Raw genomic sequence first — 19,821 nt, 5'->3', positions numbered from 1 at the left:
GATAAAGGGGATGCAGTGGATGTTTTATATTTGGACTTTCAGAAGGCCTTTGACAAGGTGCCACACATGAGAATGCTTACCAAGTTAAGAGCCCATAGCATTACAGGAAAGTTCCTGGTATGATTAGAGTATTTATTGATTGGGAGGAGGCAGCGAGTGGGAATAAAAGGATCCTTGTCTGGTTGGCTGCCAATGACTAGTGGTGTTCCGCAAGGATTGGTGTTGGGACCGCTTCTTTTTATGCTGTATATCAATGATTTAGATGACCAAATAGATGGCTTTGTTACCAAGTTTGTAGATGATACAAAGATTTATGGAGGAGTGGGTAGTGTTGAGGAAACAGGTCGGCTGCAGAAGGACTTAGACAGATTAGGAAAATGAGCAAGAGAGTGGCAAATGAAATACAATGTTGGAAAGTGCATGGTCATGCTCTTTGGCAGTAGAAATAAATGTGCAGACTGTTTTCTAAATGGGGAGGAAGTCCAAAAATCTGAAATGCAAAGGGACTTGAGAGTCCTTGTGCAGAACACCCTAAAAGTTAACTTGCAGGTTGAGTCGGTGGTGAGGAAGGCAAATGCCATGTTACCATTCATTTAAAAAGGTCTAGAATGCAAGAGCAGGGATGTGTTGCTGAGACTTTATAAGATACTGGTGAGGCCTCATTTTGAGTATTGTGAGCAGTTTTGGGCTCCTCATCTAAGAAAAGATGTGCTGACATTGGAGAGGGTTCAGAGGTTGTTCACAAGGATGATTCTGGGAATGAATGGGTTATCACATGAGGAACATTTGATAGCTCAGGGGCAGTATTTGCTAGAATTTTGAAGGATGATGGGGAATCTCATTGAAACCTTTTGAATGTTGAAAGGCCTGGACAGAGTAGATGTGGAAAGGATGTTTCCCATGGTGGGAGTGCCTAAGACAAGAGGGCACAGCCTCAGGATAGAGGGGCATCCATTTAAAACAGATGCAGGGAGATTTCTTCAAGCAGAGGGTGGTGAATTTGTGGAATTTATTACCACAAGCAGCTGTGGAGGTCAGGTCACTGGTTGTATTTAAGGCAGAGATTGATACGTTCTTGATTCGACACAACATCAAAGGTTACAGGGTGAAGGCCAGAGAGTGAGGCTGAGGAGGGAGAAGAAAGGATTGGCCATGATTGAATGGTGGAGCAGACTCAATGGGCCAAATGGCCTAATTCTGCTCCTACGTCTTATGGTCTTAAAACTCTTAGTCTCAGAGTTACTGCAGTCAAGAACTGTTCATCTACTGAAAAATCATAGTCATTAACATGGATTGACACAGGGAACAGTCATGAGTTTACAAAGTGTTCAGCTGGGAGTGATGCAGAGGAGGGTCCTCCATAAATCTTCATATCATCTGCAAGTTTGGCGACAAAGCCATCTATTTCATCATCTAAATCATTGATAAACAGTATAATCCGTTTCCCAATGTCCATTCTCCAATTCCATTTTAATTAATTTGCCATTCACTTCTGGTGTAAGCCATATTTCTTGTCTCCTGTTAGTTTCCCAATGGTAAATCTCAAGGATTTCCAATCCTGTTTCACTCTCATCATTATTAGGTTTTTCATCAATAATATGCAGATTCATGCTCTTTTTGAAACTGCAATTTGACCTTTTAGCTTTTTCTCATCCCTGAGCAGTCCATTTATTTTTATTTGCCCAATGTGCTCTTGTATGTGTCCTACTTTGTTGCATTTCCTACATGTTTCACCTTTAAATCTGCATTTGTTTGGTGTATGTCAGCTACTGCCACAACGTAACCCAAATATTCATCCCTCACTGAAACACAATTGCATCTCTGTTTGCAGTTTCCATTGAAACAGCAAATTCAATTGTTCATTTGAATGTATGTTGTGTTTCATTTCAATTCTTTTTGAATACTTTCTTGTGTAAGATTCCACAAATTAGACACTCTGTTAGGGTATCATTAAGCCCATTACACAACTGACAATGTGCAGACAAACATTTCAATTCAGCCACATATACTGAAATGGACTCCCCTTCCTTTTGATTCTGCTTATGAAACCTAGAGCATTCTGCTATCAACAATGGTTTTGGTTCTAAATGCTGCTACACTACTTTTAATAATAGCATCAAAGCTCATTTCTGATGGTTTGGATGGAGCAGTCAAACTTCAAAACAAACTGTATGTCTTTTAACCCAATAAACTTAAAATTGGCACTTGCTTCTCATTGGTTATTTAATTTTCTTCAAAATACTGTTCCATTAGTTCATTATACTGTGGTGAACTACATATACCTGTCTGGACACGCCCCCCTTGCTGACTGCTCCTGTGGCTCCTCCCACGAACCCCGGTATAAAAGCGATTGGAGACACAGCCTCGGCCTCAGTCTCCAGGATGTAGTGTTGTGGTCAATTGCTGCTTGTTCTTTCTTCCAGCCAATAAAAGCCTATATCTCGCCTCACATCTCCGAGAGTTATTGATGGTGCATCATATACATAAGCCAATTACCTGTTGTATAATCAAACTTGCCAATCTTTCTGATGTAGCCTGCCATTTCTGATTTTTTTAAATGATTATTATCACTGGTACTCACTCTTTATGAATCCTGAATTATTGCTTTTTCTGAGTTTTCTTTTTCAAAATATACAATCTTGTGTTTCCTTCTGCAGGTGTTGGCAGCTTTTGTTTTAAACTGGACCGTATTTTCATGTGCGGAGCTGTTTCTTTTAAATTCAGTTGATCACAGTGTTATTTTTAGTTCAAATGTTTCGCTCTGCTTTAACAGAGCGGGTTAAATGAACCCATGTCAGGTTCATTTAAAAAAAACTTCATCGCCAATGTTATGTTTTGTAACTTCAGAGCATTTATCTAATTAAAGGAAACATGAGAGTCCAAGAAATGCAGGTGCAGTTCAAGTTTACTTTCAGCGAGATGCGCACGTATCAAGTGGTAGTGTGATGACATATGCAATTTAAGTATTTTACATATAACCTGTGATTAATTATTGAAACTAACAAGAAAGCTTAATGAATATATATACACACATGCACAATATTACTCAACATTACTGAAATATTAAGTACACAGCACCCTGCATTAGGACTAAGAGGGTAGAGGGGAGATAACCAGTGTAAAAAGGTGAGAGGGAAATGTAAGATGGGGGCTGTTTATCCACTTCACTAACTAGTTCCATCCCCCTCCTCACTTAGCTGCCTCTCACTTGGCCACCTCTCCTCTACACTCTCAGTCCAGATGCATGGCCTCATTTTGAAACATCGACTACCCCTTTGCCTCCACAAATGTTTCTTGACCCACTGAGTTCCAGATTCCTTTAATGCCTGGTTTAGCTAACACTACAGGACACAATCCAATTGTGAGATATGTCAGATAAGATCCTATATAATGATTTTTTTAAAATTGTGTACCCACTGAATATCCTTATAAATTATACTTGTCTACAATAATCTTAAACAGTCATCTTCTGAGAAGATCTAAGCAAGGACAAAGCAATACTCTCTTGACTTTCATTAAGTAGTGTAGACATTATTATTTCTGCTGGTTATTGCAAGTTGGAAGGTATTAAGAAGTGTGCAACAAATGATATTTCAACTATTCCTTTCTTGAGGTTCCCTAACACAAATTCTTCTCACTTGCCACCCAAGGTAAAGATCTACTACAAATCCTTGCAAAAAGAAACCAAAACCAATTTATTACAAATAATCTACTACCGGTAATTAAATGGACTAATTAATTTTAACCAAGGAATTATTTTGAATTTTATAATTACACTTTACTGAGGGTTAGGTACAGAAAGATATATTCCTTCAAATACTGCTGTAAGTGCCTTCACCATCACCTTGGAATGAGTCCAAATGATGAAAACCTCTGGCAGTGCATCATCCATCACTTACTAGCTTCACAGCCTGGATTTGTATGCTCAAATCTCCAGAGCAGAATCTGAGTACAAATTTCTAGCCAACAGATGAATGTGTTGCAATGGGCTACAACTGACACCACCTCCCCTCCCCTCAGCAGCTATAGCCTTTTTTCCATTCTATCCCAAACAGCACTTTAAAGATTTAAATCATATCTCCGCCATGCAAAAAGGGGCCAATTCTTTCTGGGGTGGACATCTCATAGTAATTAGACAATTGTCATAATAGAGTCATGGACAAGTCATATACAATGGAAACAGACCCTTTGGCATACCATTAACAGTGCCAGCCATCAATTACCAATCTAAACATGCAATTTCCCAGGATTTGATCAAGTAGCCACAACTTTTCAAGTACTTATTAAAAAATCTAATTAAGAAATGTTTAGATTAATTAAAATTAATTTGTTAATTATTTTTTTAATTATCTGACCACAGTCTCCACCACAGAGCTTGCGCAGGTCAGGGCTTGTGGTAGCCATCCTTCTAGATCTAAGGAAATTTAAGTCAGGGGATTGAGAGTAGGGATAGTGAATGAAAGTGGCAGTTTCAGCAGATGGCATTATTGGCCCAGTCCAAATCATTTCAGATTCTCCGCTACTACGTCGACTGAGGCCTAGGGGGCCAGCGTCAGGCACGATGACGGACTCTCCACTCCTCCCTCCCCCTCATCAGTGTGTTCAGTTCATCTACATTAGCCTCGCCACTAACTTTTAGGAGCGTGGTAACCATAGTCCTGGGAGGGTGCCCATGGTTCATCCTCCCAAGCTTGAGCTCCCATGTGATGACTAGGCTGGCAGGTAGCTCAGGGTGGCGTAGACATTGCCCCGCTAGTTGTAGTCTTCTCACCTCGATTTTAGTGGTGAGCATCGGTAGGTTGTCATAGAGCTCGATGTTCGTCATGTGCTGTTGCCAACTCACGTCAAGAGCCATCCGGAGCATTCGTGTATAGCAACCATCTAGTGACTTTCTCATGGTCTTGGTGAGTGTCCACGTCTCGCATCTTTATGTCTATGACCGCTATGAAAATCCTCTTTTTGAGCCCTCTGGTCAGGTTCGACCTCCAGATTTCCTTCATGTCGTTCACAGCCCTCCACGCCAGAGCCTTCCGTATCTTTACATCCTTCTCCGAACTCATCATTCTTGACCTGAGGTACTTGAAGTCTAAGACTTTCTTAATGGTATCATTCTTTACGGTTTTGAGAGTACATTTGTCGCAGTTAAACGCCATGTACTCTGTCTTTTTAGTGTTTAGGTGAAGTCCAACTTTATTGCACTCAATTTCCACTTTTGTTAGTAGCTGCTGTGCTTCCTCCATCTGGTCAGAGAGCAGGACTATCTCATCTGCAAAATTAGGATCTGTGAGCGTAACTGGTCTGACCTTTTTGGTTCGTCCTGGTTTTATGGTAAAACCAAGCTTGTCATGATCTTTGGTAACTTGACGTAGAGTGTAATCAAGGATGATTATAAAGATGTAGGATACCAGAGTGTCTCTGTGCAGCACATTATTTAGTGACCTAGATTCATCCTAGCTAAATTCCTTTGTAATGATCTGAAGGCAACAATATAGTCTTCAAGGCAATATTCCTAGAGGGGAGATCTGATAGAGGTTTATGAAGATTAGATAGAATGGGAAGAGAGTATCTGTAACCCAGGGTTGAAATGTCTAATACCAGAGGGCATGCACAGAAGTGAGACGGGATAGGTTCAAGGGAGATGTGAGGGATAGATTTTTAACCCACAGTGTCAGATTTTTAACCCAGAGTGTCATGGACGCTTGGAATGTGCCGCCTGGTATGGTTGCTGAGGCAAATGTATTAGAGGCTGTTAAGAGATGTTAAGGATAAGGTGTTAAGAGAGGCTGTTAAGGATAAGCACATGGATATAAGGAAGATGGAAGGATATGGACATTTTGTAGGTAGGAGGGATTAGTGTTTGGGTGATTTTAATTTGATTTTTAGCTGATTCAGCACAACATTGTGGGCCAAGTGGCCTGTTCCTGTGCTGTAATCTTCCATGTTCTATGTCCTGTAAACATATTTGCAATTTCTATTTCTGAAATTGGATATGAATGATTCCTCATGCAAATAAATGGGTTAAGAAAAGCCAATGAAAAGCCGATGGTGTATGGCATATGAATAGAAGGAACTTTCATATTCCTTACATCTCCTACCAATTATAGCTTTACCTCCACTTCTGGTTCTCTGATACACATTTGTTTTTAATCTTCTCTCATTTTTTTCTTCTGATGAAAATGTTATTGTTATGAAACACAAACTATATTGCTCTCTTCATAGAAGAATCCTTATCTGCTGAGTATCTCCAGCATTTTCAATTTCTTTTTCAGATTTTCAGCATTTATTGCTTTTTGCTTTATGCTCACTGAAGCATTCCAGATTATGAAAAAGAACTTATTTACATGCTGTCATATCACAAAATATGCAACTTTATATGCAAAATATACCAGAACCTTAGAAAACCAAAGAGCAAGTTTAAGTAATATAAAGGAGTTACAAGTTTGCCCCTAGCTACATGAAAATAAACTAAAAACATCTCTTTAAATACAACCTAAACAAGCTCTTACCATAGATGGTATCAAAATATTCATCATCATATGTTGTGTTAACATTTGTCAAAAAGCGGGCAATTTTGAGGATATGGAAAGACATGTTGCGAACTGGGTCATTGATAGTTGGCTCAAGGGTATAAGTTTCGTCTGTTGTCTGATCAAGTGATCGTGTGCTCGCCACATGCCGAAATGAGTCCTTGCTGTCTTCATCCAATGAAGGTCTATTACCGATTACACCTGGCGAAAACAATAAAGTTACAGGTTAGCACCCTATTCTGAGTAAATTCTTTTGAGTAATTTTCAAATATGGACTCCAATAGAATTTGTCCCTTTCTGTCTTGTTAAATTTAGTGGAACAGAAAGTACTGGTTCTGCATAGGGAAATGTTCTTCTACAACAGGTTATTTCCTAAAAGTGAATATTGCATCCATTATATCAGTGATTCCCAACAGAGATGGTTACGTGTCCTAAGGGGGCGTTACGGAAAATAGAAGTCATCTGGGGCATTCAAGATTCTTGGGGGGGTGCGGGTGTAAGCAACACCCTAACTTGAGGGACAAGAGCTGATCGACCATTAGTACAGCAGGCACTCCAAAAAAAGATAATGAGGCACTGGAACTCAGGAAGAACCATAGTTTTGCAGGCAGTCAGCACTCGTCATCACAACTTGGAAATCTCATCTGACCTTACCAACCAAATAGACATTTTTGGTGAGGCATAAATTAACAGCCAGGGTGCCCAACAGTTCCCCTTGATTCACAGTACAGAATGAGTTCATGCAATTTTAACAGTTGGTAAGTCAAGTACGCCCTCTCAACTTTCTCCACGGATCTACGAAAAACAAGTCACACAACGATACAGCACTTGCCAGAACCAAATGGTTAAATAGAGCCTGTTGTGTTCTTTCTACATACCGTGGGTTACTCATAAAGAAGCATATTCTGGAAGAACATAACTAGAACTTCTATCTAACAGCAAACAGCAACCACGTTTTTAACCATACAAACTTCTTGATCATTCTGTCATTTCTGCGCATGCTCCAAACTCTGTTCAATCACGTTCTGACATGTGATATCACCACATCTTCCTTTCCTTAAAAAGAAAACAATTAGCAACATTAATCAAAACAAATGCATAATTTAACATGTCTCTATCAGTCTCTCTGGGGGTTTACGAACACGAGTAGACCTTCTAAGTGGTTCACACAGTTCTTGTGTTTCGTTGTTATATTCATGTTTTGTCTGGTCTGCACCAGTTAACGGAAACTCTGAAGTTGGCTCTTTCTTGAGGTCTTTGCAATTTCTTCTTAACACTGCTCCTTCTTCTGTTTTGACCCTGTATGATCTGGGTTGTACTTCAAGTACTGTAGCTTTCTGTGTCCACGTGTTCATTTTGTCTTGTATCCTTACTTCATCTCCTTGGTGCAGTTCAGGTAATGGACGAGAACATCTGTCAAGGTATATTTTCTGCTTTGCTTTGTGTTCATCTTTCCAACTTCTCACTTGTTCACCTCCCTCTGTTCTCAGAAGGCTCTCATCTATTGGCAGATTGGATCTCAAACGGCGTCCCATCAAGAGCTGAGCCATTGAAATCCACATTCAAGTGGAGTACTGTGATAGGCTAACAAAGCTTTATAAAAATCACCTCCATTATCTTTTGCTTTGTGCATCAGTTTCTTGATAATTCCTACCGAATTCTCAACTAATCCATTGGACTAAGGGAAAAATGGACTAGATGTTGTTTGAACAAAGCCCCATTCCTGAGCAAAATGTCTCATGCATTCACCATTGAATTGTGGACCATTGTCTGTGTAAACTTCATCAGGTACACCATGTCTGGAAAAAACTGATTTCATGCATGTAATTACATTCTCTGCTGTTGTTCTGCTCAGACCACACACTTCAGGATACAAGGAGTAGTAATCTGTTATTAATAGATAATCTTTGTTGTCAATGATAAAAAGATCAATGCCTACCTTCTGATAGGTCTCTGCGGACTATGATGTGGATGCAGTTGCTCCTTAGGTTTGCTAGGTTGGTATTTAAGGCATATTTGACAAGAAGATACCAATTCAGCAATTTCTTGATTCATCCTGCGCCAAAACATCATTCCTGTGCCCTACTCTTACACTTTTCAATACCTAGGTGGCCTTCATGAATTTTCCCAAGCATTTCTTTTCAGAGACTTTTAGGAACCAGAATTCTGCTACTTTTGTACAATATGCCATCCACAACAGAAAGTTCTGATCTGTGGTTCCAATATTCTTGTACTTCTGAGGTACAGTCATGCCTATTATCTGGCCATCCATCCATCACCACTTGTATTACCTGACTGAGAATTTTGTCCTTCTCTGTCTCAAGACGCAGCAGTTCCAACTTTTAAACAGCAACAGGTACAGTCTCTATGATCATATCAATAAATACCTGAACATCAACAGTGTCCCTGTGACTGTCTTTTGTTGTTGGATCCACAGCTCTGGAAAGTGTGTCAGCTGTGTACATGAATTTTCCAGGTGTGCATGACACATTCAATACATATCTTTGCAATTTGATCATCATTCGCTGAATTCGCAAAGGACAGTCGCTTAAAGGTTTGTTAAATAATATAATCAGAGGCTTATGATATGTTTCAACATCAATAGATTGCTCTGACACAAACTGATGAAATCTCTCGCAAGCAAACCAGATACTGAGCAATTCTTTTTTCAATTTGGGCATACCTTGTTTCTGGATCAGATAATGAACGAGATGCATATGCCACTGGTAGCCAGTCCTGATCACGTTTCTGGAGTAATACTGCCCCTAAGCCTGCCTGAGATGCATCACATGAGATTTTGATGGGTCTCTCAGCATCATAGAATTTCAACACAGGTTGTTTGGTGAGCAATTTCTTGAGATTTTTCCATGCCTTCTCCTGTTCATGGTTCCAGCTCCATTCATTTTTCTTTCTGTTAGCTGCCTCAATGGAGCAAGCTGTTCTGAAAGATTGGGTATGAATTTTCCCATGTAGTTGACCATTCACATAAACCTTTGAACATCCTTTTTACATTGCGGTCTTGGCATGTTCTCAATATCAGAAACCTTCAGTGGATCAGGATGCACACCCTCATTGCTGATGATATCACCCACAAAGGTAAGTTCAGTCACTCCTAGCTGACATTTTTCTTTATTCAACTTCAGGTTTGCCTTGCGTGTTGACTCTAAGACTTGTCTGAGTTTAGCATCGTGCTCTTGATTAGTTGATCCCCAAACAATAATATCATCCATGGATGTATCTACACCCTCAATGTGCTCATATAGCATATGAGTGGTTTTATGGTACATTTCAGGCGCTGATGCAATTCCAAACGGAAGCCTAAAGAAATGGTATCTGGCAAAAGGAGTGTTAAAGGTACACAACTTTGAACTCAGTTCATCTAGTTTAAGCTGCCAGAATCCAGAAGATGCATCTATTTTACTAAAGTACTTTGCATTAGCAAACTGTGACATGATTTCTTCACCAGCAGGCAATTTGAAATGCTGTCTTTTAATGGCTTGATTCAAGTCTTGGATCTAAGCAAATCCTCAGTTTTCCATTTTTTTAAAAATCAACATTTGACCCATTCAGTCGGTTCATCAATTTTTTTTTGGACTCCTAACTGTTTCATTCTGTCTAGCTCTGTTTTCAGTTGATGATACAATGCAAAAGGCACTTTTCTACATGGATGGTACTGTGTTGCCAGTTTTAATCGTGTGCTCTTCTGGAAGACAACTAAGACCTTGAACAAGTCTTCATACACTTTCATCAAATCACTGTATTCTGACTGTGTCACTGTCCAGGACTAATACACTTTTCACCAAATTCAGTCTCTCACAGGCAGACAAACCCAGTATTGACTGTACATTCTTTGGCACCACCACAAATGAAAGTGTGTGCTCAATATTTTTGTGTGATACTTTTGCCACACGTTTCTTTAACTGGAATGGCTGCACCTGAATACCCGGTCACTTTTATATTTGTCTGATGTAACTTTGGTCTTGGCTTTAATGCATTAAACTCAGATTCTGCAAGAACATTTACTTGTGCTCCAGTATCCAATTTAAACAGAATAATGTTTTGGTTCATTTGCAATAGTCCAGTCATTCTTACTTTGTTTATTTTCACAAAGCACATATATATAAAACTCCTCACGTTCATTTTCAAGCACTGCATTTACATGTTTTATTCCCTTTCTACTTCTGCAACAGCATGAAAAATGATTACTCTTACCGTAGTGATTGCACATTTTTCCATACGCTGGACAATTTTTAAGGTTTGTGTTGCCACCCACAGCGATCACAAAGTTTTTTTCTTTCAGATGACGTCTTGCTCTCTGTCGGTTTCGTTGTCGCTTCATTATTTTTTCTAATATGTTCGCAGTTATTCACAGCGTGTACGCTGCAGCTCTCAATAAAAAGCTCTTTAGCCTGTGATGTTACAGGTTCTGAAGCTTTGCAGAGAATCAAAGCTTTTTCCAAATCTACGTCTGATTCTCTCAAGAGTCTTTCTCTCAAACAATTCTGTCTTTAATGAGAGAGTCCGTCAGCTCTGCAAACTCACATGTTTTACTGCGGTTTCTCAATTCCGTAACAAATTGATCAATCATTTGACCAGCTCTCTGCCAACAGGTAAAGAATTTCTATCATTCATACATCACATTGCACATCAGTATATAAAATGCATCAAATTTGTCCATTATCACCTTAGATTCAAATTATCTCCATTCTCAAAAGTAAGATGGTTATATACTTCAATTGTGTCGTCCCCTATTATGTGGAGTAGGATCACTGCCTTCGTTTTCTCCAATCTTTTATCTGCCCGATCACTGATAAATAAATTTTAAATCGCTGTTTAAATCTTCTCAATTTTTCAGCTACGTTCCCAGTCAGCTGAAGTGTTTTCGGAGGTTGCAGCCCTTCCATTTGTAAAGCTGTTAGCAAACACTAAAAAAGTTTGCGCTCTTTTTTATCGATTATCTTCGCTTTTCCCATGTTTAGCGAATGTATTATTCTTCCAGACCGACTTCTGACACAATGTTGTGTTCTTTATACATACCGTGGGTTACCCCTAAAGAAACGTATTCTGGAAGAACATAACTAGAACTTCTATCTAACAGCAACCACGTTTTTAACCATACAAACTTCTCAATCATTCTGTCATTTCTGCACATGCTCTGAACTCTTTCCTATCACATTCTGACACGTGATATCACCACTGAGCCAGTCAGTGAACCTGCCAACACTGAGGATTCCTCGAGGTGTTTAAAGTGACCTCGACCTCATAAGTGTGGTTAAGAACCGTTGTTGGGGATTATAAGATTGGTCAATTGCACTAAATATATGTATGGTTGTCTCTCGTGGTCCAAGGAAGACTACATTGTGCAGGGTGGCAGTGTTTTTTTTTACGATGCGGAGTTGCAAGCTCGACATCAACCCGGCGCGGATGGAGAGTGCGCTTGGGGGTGGCCTGTCACTGGATTGAACTCACGAACCTCCGTTCTCGAGCCCCGTGCTGATCTCATTACGCCACCAGCCGACCTTTGCACAACGTAACCAGTGCGTGAAAGATATTAAAGTGGAAAAGCCTTGCACAGAGACGATCCCACTCTCTCGGCCTCAGAAGTCAGGATCCAGTGGCACGAAGAATCGTTACGTCTGGCAACTTCCTTGGCTGCAGTGGATGGCCGTGTCTTCTTAAGTGCTCTGCCGCGGCCTGCGCACTCCACGATGCGCTGCTGCAATGAGTTCTCAGCCATTGAACCCTCGGGGTTTCCTCCACCTGATCCACCGAAGCAGTCTTCGCATGCTGGGATGAGCCAATTCCCATCTCACCAAGGGTTTCTGACCCGTTGGCTACCCTCATCTGGTTTAGCCGGCCTGTTGAAGCCGTTGCCCGGGGTGTGGCCGCTGTCGCATGCAAACAGCTACGAGGAGCCACAGGTGAGAGCTGGGCGTTGGTGGGGACCAATAGATGATGAGCCACTCCAGGGAGTGTGACAAGCCCCCCATCTAGATGTGCCACCCCTCCCATGCAATTGCACTAAATGGAATAATATAGCTTGCCGAACACCAGCTCTATCCCAACTAGCATTCAGATCTCAATGTGAATCCTTATCAATGTAATTTTCCCTGGTGTGATCATCTGAAGCTTTGCCTCACCGCTCCTCATCATGCCACTACCATGTCAACTCAATGCTGTCATCAACATCCAATAGGCATTCCCAGTTTGTGTACACTTTTAATTTTAATTTAGCCCTGTTAATGATGGATAAATATATAGTCTGTAGGTGGGGAATCCTTGAATTCTAATCCTGCTGAGAAACAGAAACTACAGAAAGTGCGTCAATACAATGTTACATACCTGGAGTTTGGTTTTATTCCATTCACGTCAGATCAGTGATGCCCCATGTGTCTTATTTGTAATACTGTACTGTCTAATGAAGCCACATAACCATCAAGATTGCAGGAACACATCCATAAAAGTCACCCTAAAATAGCTACTTATTGTATTACTCAGTTCCAGAAGATGAAAGAAGCATTTGAAAAGCATTGCACACTTGAGTCATTTGCTAAAAATGACCTTGATAGTGGTCTAATTGCTTCTTATAGCTTTTCCAAAATGACAGCAAAGCTGGAAAATTTCATACAATTGGTGAAAGATTAATAATGCCTGCTGTATCAGAAGTGGTCACCGCTGTTCTCAAAATGGATATCGGTATTTTGAAATCAATTCCACTGAGCAGTAACTCTGTAGCTCATTGTATTGACAAAATGAGTGAAGACATTGCAGAAAGCTACAAAAAACAGAATTTGGGACACAACTAGATGAGTCAATTGTGCAAGGCAATGGGGCATTGCTCGTGACATATGTACAGTTCATCAAAAATGAAAAGTTTATGAAGAGATTCTCTTTTGTAAAAAGTTTAAAATCAAATATCAACAAAAAAATCAATCTATGACAAGCTCAAAATGTATGTTGATGATAAAAATATTCTGATTAGGAACATTAGTTCTTGTGCAACAGATGGAGCATCATATATGACAGGTCACCATGCTGATTTAGTTGTATTTATGAAAAAAGAAATTCCAAGTTTGTTTGCAATCCATTGTGTAATTCATTGTCAACATCTCCTAGTCAAAAAACCTCAGCCAGCAACTTTTTTCAAACATGACTCTCGTAATATCTGCTATCTCTCCAGTTGTGCCAAGATAACGATGAAAATGTTTGAGCACTTGCTTCTTCACACTGAAGTGCTTTGGCTGTCAAATGTTTCTTTGATCTTTTTGACACTGTGGTTGAATTTTTGCTCAAAGTTGACGAGAGCTTGGGAAACAAGACTGAACTTCTACATGGAGATGTGGTATACCCAGCCAATCTGTATGACAAAATGAACATTCTAAATATGAAACTGCAGGGTGATAATTTCAATTTAATCCAGGCAAAAAGTGTAGTGTCCAATTCTATCGGAAATCTGTAAATACATAAGCAAAACACTGGGAGAAGGTGGTTCTCACAGTTTCTCTGCATGGAAAATATGGCAATCTCTTTCACAGACAGTGATTTGCGAAAGTACTGTTTACACTTGCATTTACTGATGGAGGATTTTCAGAATTGATTCAAGGATTTGGAAATCAATCTGGAAATTCCGGACTGGGTAATTAACCCATTCTTTGCAAGATGGAAGAACAGGAAGAGAGCTTGCAAAAAGAAATTATCGAAATCAGAATGATGAAGAAGCAAAAATGTTTTCAAAAATGTTGGCTTTTATAGTATGTGGCTGCACTGTCATACAAAGTTTCCCGGTCTTTGGAGGAGAGCCAAACTGCTCCTCATTGCATTTCCATTCTCCTACCTTGTTGAAAGAGGCTTCAGTGCAGTGAACCATACACTCACAAAAAATAGAAACCGCTTGGACATTGTTTACGCATGGGGACTTGAGGCTTTTACTATCACAACTTGTCCAGATATTTCAACTCTTGCTCAAAACCATCAAGCTCAAGGATCACATTGATATCAAAGCTGTTGTACAGTCCACAGGAACTGTGTAAGCTAGGTTTAAAGATAAATAAAAAGATAATGCAGAATCATTTTTCTCATATTAGCGTATGGAAGAACATGTTTTTACACTAAATAAAATATACTGTGCCTCAGAGGGGTGCTGGCAAGTATGAGGGTGCTATGGGAGAGCATTGGCAAGTATGAAAGTGATTTGGGGGGTGTTGGGCTCAAAAAAAAGCTGGTAAATACTGCATTATATGAACTGTTTAAAAGGCTGAAATCTTGCTGAAAGGATTGTGCCCAGGAATTAAATTTACTGCCATTTAGCAGGCACATATGAGTCCTTAAAATTACATGCCAACCAGTATGTAATCAGATAGTTTAGATGACAAGACTAAGGACCTCTGCATCATTAAATAGAAGCAGTATACGATTTAGATTAGCCTTTTGATCAGCATGGAAATACACAGATAATTCTTAAATTATAATGGGATATATAGTATTGTGGCAGGACATTCCACACCATCAATTAGGCTTCTCCTCGCAGTTAACCTTTTAGTTTTTTTTTCATAACATGTCAGAGTGAGGTAAAGTGAGTACCTTATTTGTGAGAACAGGACAAGCAACAGCATATCTCCTCCACCAACTACATCGTAAGCCTACGAGGGTGAACAAGCACCAGTCTACAATGGGGAAATTGGTGGTTCAGAGAGCCAGCAGCTTTAAATTCCTGGGCATTATCTGAAGACTGTCCTGGGCCCAGCACGTAGATGTAATCACAAAAAAGGCACACCTGCATCTTTACATACTTAGGAGGTGAAGGAGGTTTGCCTTACCTCAGGTTGTCATTGAACACTAACAAACTTCTACACATGCACTGGTGAAAGTACCTATCTAGTACCTATGCTCTGGTACGGCAATTTGACTGCACATAGCGAAGCTGCAGGGAACTCAGTCCAATACATTGCACTTTACTCCCCACAATTGATAGTATCAACAACAGATGCTATCTCAAAAAGGCAACATCTATCAAAGAACTCCACACTTGCAGGCCATGCCATCTTCTCAGGGCTACCAATGGGCAGAAGATACAGAAGCTTGAACTGCAATGTTCTCAGCTTCAAATACTATGGCACAGCCATTACCACTGCTGTCTCGAGTGGAGATAACATGTTCTCCAACACATCTTGAAGATGTACTGATAATTTAAATGGTCACTATAAACTATCCCTCATTAGAGTTTGGGTGGAAAAAAAACATCAAAAGGGGCTTTTAGGGATGTGAGAGAGAAGTTGCAGGTGTACAAAGGAGAGGAAAATGGGACTAATAACGAGTGCATAGTGCAACAAAAATCACAAACTTTGCTGAGATCTTTACATAATGTCCTAATGGCCCAGATTTTATATCGTTCCCACATCTGTTTAGCATAAGGAATATAAGGACATCCACTTAGAATAAGAAAATATTCCATTTTGCCTTTATACCAAGAAACTTGAAGTTGAAAAGAAGCAGTTAAGTGTTCGCACAGAGAGTGGTGGGAGTGTGGAATGAGCTGCCAGATGAAGTGGTAAATGCAGGCTCACTTTTAACATTTAAGAAAAACTTGGACAGGTACATGGATGAGAGGTGTATGGAGGGATATGGTCCAGGTGCAGGTCAGTGGGACTAGGCAGAAAAATGTTTTTTTCTAGGCAGAAGAAGGGACAAAAGGCCGGTTTCTGTGCTGTAATGCTCTATGGTTCTATGTTCGTCTAAGGGAATCACTAAAAACCAGGGCAAAAGAACAAATAACAATCAAATTACTACAAACACAAAATGCTGGCAGAACTCAGCAGACCAGACAGCATCTATGGGAGGAGGTAGTGATGACGATTCGGGCCGAAACCCTTCATCAGGAAGATGAAGCCTGTCTGGCCTGCTGAGTTCTGTCAGCACTTTGTGTTTTTATTTATTTCCAGCATCCGCAGTTTCACTCATGTTGCCATCAAATTACTATGGAGTGTTTGCCAGTGGATTCTACAATTATCAAATAAAGTTATACAATTCTTAGAATAGGACCTTTGTCAAACTAGATCTGATATGTGGTCGCTCGCTCTCCACGATGTTCTCTCCTCGCTCAAGGGTGCTGCAGTCGCTCGCTATTCCATTACTTGGTCAATTTAAATGCTGGCTCAAATAGACTGAAAAGACAGGGTGTCAGGATCTGGGTCGAGAACTGATTTTGTCCGTTCTTGGTGGTGGTCACTCCTCTCTGTCTATAGTGCTGAGGCCATGAAGACTACCCTGACTGCGTGCCCCATGCCCACTAATAAGATGGATTGATAAGCAAGGCTTTGGGCCTACTCTGGGGTTCAGATCTGAGGACTCAGTTTCTGGTTCAGATTGTTTATAGCTCGTTTCAATTGTCTGCGTGATTTTGTGGGTTTTTTTCTTTCTCTTGTATATCAGGTACTGGTATTTTATTTTTATTGTTATTTGTATTTAATTCCTTTAATTGGATTCTTTCAGGTTTCTTGCTTAGTGGCTACATGTGAGCAAGCAAATATCAAGGTTGTATAATTTATACATCCTTTGATAATAAATGTACTTTGAATCTTGAATCTTTGAATATGTTGTTCTATATTACCTTTAACTCAATAGAAATACTGGCCATTCTTAACTTCATAACTTCTTGGAAGATTAAGCACTCATGTCAGTGGCTGATTATCCAACTCAAATTATATTCATCTTCAGAACTTCCCCCTGTTCTACAATTGTCTCTAAAAGTACTTGTAGAAAATGTAGCCAGCCTGGAGATAGAAATCCAATGAATTGTGCTTTAGAATCTTCTGCAGGTCAGACACAAAAGCCATAGTTAAAATTGTGGTGGTTAATGCTAGTTGCCTAAACAACAGAAACAACAATATCTGCCAAACCCTCTTCTTTAGGAAATGATTATCTTCCGTTCTTACCTCTCTTTCTAGGCACTTTCTCTTTTGTTCACCATTACCTTTTCATCTGTGTATATTCATTCCATCTCCAAAATACGGCTCATAGTTTCATGCACTTTGTTAATAATGTTACTATATTCAGTGACTAGGGATAAAATTGGATACCACGTCACTAACTGTAATTTTGCCTCAATATTCTACCGTATGTGTGGGCATAAATCAGCTCACTTATATATATATATATATATATATAAATAAAGTTCTGTGTGTTCTAGTGGTTCCTTAAATGTATACAGCTACATAAGAAGTTTTTACAAATGAATGCCTTTGATATTTATTTAAACCTTCTGCTTGGCAGCCTTTCTTTCTACTCTGTAAATGGTTGAGAATGCACCTAAACAACTTCATAAATGATTTTTGTTAAAATAAATATTTTCAAGGTGGGCACTTAAAAGATCCCACCTTTGGAATCTAGCATAGCAGAGTAGGTCAAAAGTTCCTTCTTTTTGTTAGTAATAATGGATTCCACTTGGAGCTTGTTTTATTTAAAATTAATATCAATCCATCAGCAAACAGTTTGCCACTAATTGACCAGTAGAACTTTTTGCACAATGGGGGTAAGGCATATTAGGAACAAAAAAATTGAATGATTTTATACCCAGTATGATCCAATAGATTTACACTGATTCTAAAAAGGGTATCATTCTGTTAATAATACCAACATCATTTGTTTTCACAAGCATTTCACATTGGTTTTATTGTTTTCTCTTGTGCCTAAATGCCACAGAGTATGGGGATCAATATAAAACTGTCCAAGGTGGGAAATACGATGACATCATCCAACCACTATCACTTTTAGAACCTAGCCAGTGATTTGTGAGCGTTGTTCAAGCAAATCAGTTAGCATAAGGTCAAGCAGTTGCTGACTCTGGCAGTCATAATGTGGAGCTAAGCTGGAAGTAAGCAATTAGACATGTTTTGATACAGGAGGCTCAATATTGTGCTGACAGGGTTTAGAAGCAGTGACCCCATACATACATACACACACAAAAAAACGGATTTTTTTCTTTTCTTTTTGTTCAACTACCTAATACTTGTACTAAATATTCAGTGGATTTAGTATAGGATCTAAGATGCCCCATGATACACTGTTAATTAAGGTCTTACTAGAAACTGCTGGGAACCAAATCACTGAGACACAATCAGAAAAGAAATCGTGTCTAGGAATACAAAGGAAATAAGACTAGAATTACAAAACCATATCTTTCAGCTATAAGAGACCATAAGATATAGGAGCAGAATTAGGCCATTCAACCCATCGAGTCTGCCCCGCCATTCCATCATGGCTGATCCCGGATCCCATTCAACCCCATACATCTGCCCTCTCACCATATCTCTTGATGCCCCAACCAATCAGGAATCTATCAACTTTCACTTTAAATATACCCATGCACTTGGCCTACACCACAGTCTGTGGCAGAGCATTCCACAGATTCACTTCTCTTTGCCTAAAAAAAATTCCTCCTCACTTCTGTTCCAAAAGGCTGCCCCTCGGTTTTGAGGGTGTGTCCTCTAGTTCTGGATAGCCCATCAGAGGAAATATCCACTCCGCATTCACCTAGTTCTTTCAACATTTGGTAGGTTTCAATGAAATCCCCAAACACTTTTTGAAATTCCAGTGAGTACAGGCTCAAAGCTGCCAGATGCTCCTCATATGTTAACCCCTTCATTCCTGGAATCATCTTTGTGAACCTTCTCTGGACTCTCTCCAATGACAATTCATTCTTTCAGCGATAAGGGACCCAAAACTATTGACAATATTCCAAGTGCAGCCTGACTAGCATCTTATAAAGGCTCAGCATTATCTCCTTGTTTTTATATTCTATTCACCATGAAATAAATGGCAACATTGCATTTGCCTTCTTTACCACAGACTGAACCTGTGATTTAACCTTCTGGGAATCTTGCACGAGGACTCCAAAGTGCCTTTGTACCTCTGATGTTTGAATTTTCTCCCCATAATAGTCTGCCCATTTAGATAATAATCAGTACACAGAATGTGCGGGATTCCCTGTGGCCATTTCCTTTCAAGATCAAATATACTGTTCTGGATGCTGTTGGGTGGGATGACCTGGCACTAGAACTACTCTGAGGCTCAGTGGGGAAGGGTGAAAGCAAACAGGACTCTCTCCAATGACAATTCATTCTTTCTGAGATAAGGGACTCGATAGCTAAGGGATAGACAAAAAATTCTGTGGCCACAGAAGGGACTCCACAATGGTATGGTGCCTCTCTGGTGTCAGACTCATAAGAGCGCATAACAAACAAATGATTGTCTCCTGGCATCCCTGAGTGTTTTATGGAAATCATACCTCAATTTCATG

At 39.8% G+C, this 19,821-nt stretch overlaps 1 protein-coding gene across 3 annotated transcripts in view; it reads right to left on the bottom strand.

Moving 5' to 3' along the window:
- Positions 1-19,821, bottom strand: part of corin (corin, serine peptidase) — a 199,345-nt gene that overhangs the window by 165,513 nt on the left and 14,011 nt on the right. For all 3 annotated transcript variants that reach the window (XM_073064708.1, XM_073064709.1, XM_073064710.1), the window contains exon 3: positions 6,507-6,728. In XM_073064708.1, the coding sequence (XP_072920809.1) occupies positions 6,507-6,728 (222 nt within the window). The remainder of the gene's footprint in view (positions 1-6,506; positions 6,729-19,821) is intronic.

This window comes from Hemitrygon akajei, chromosome 13, assembly GCF_048418815.1.
Source record: "Hemitrygon akajei chromosome 13, sHemAka1.3, whole genome shotgun sequence".
NCBI classification, from domain to species: domain Eukaryota; kingdom Metazoa; phylum Chordata; class Chondrichthyes; order Myliobatiformes; family Dasyatidae; genus Hemitrygon; species Hemitrygon akajei.
This window is presented reverse-complemented; position numbering and strand designations above follow the sequence as displayed.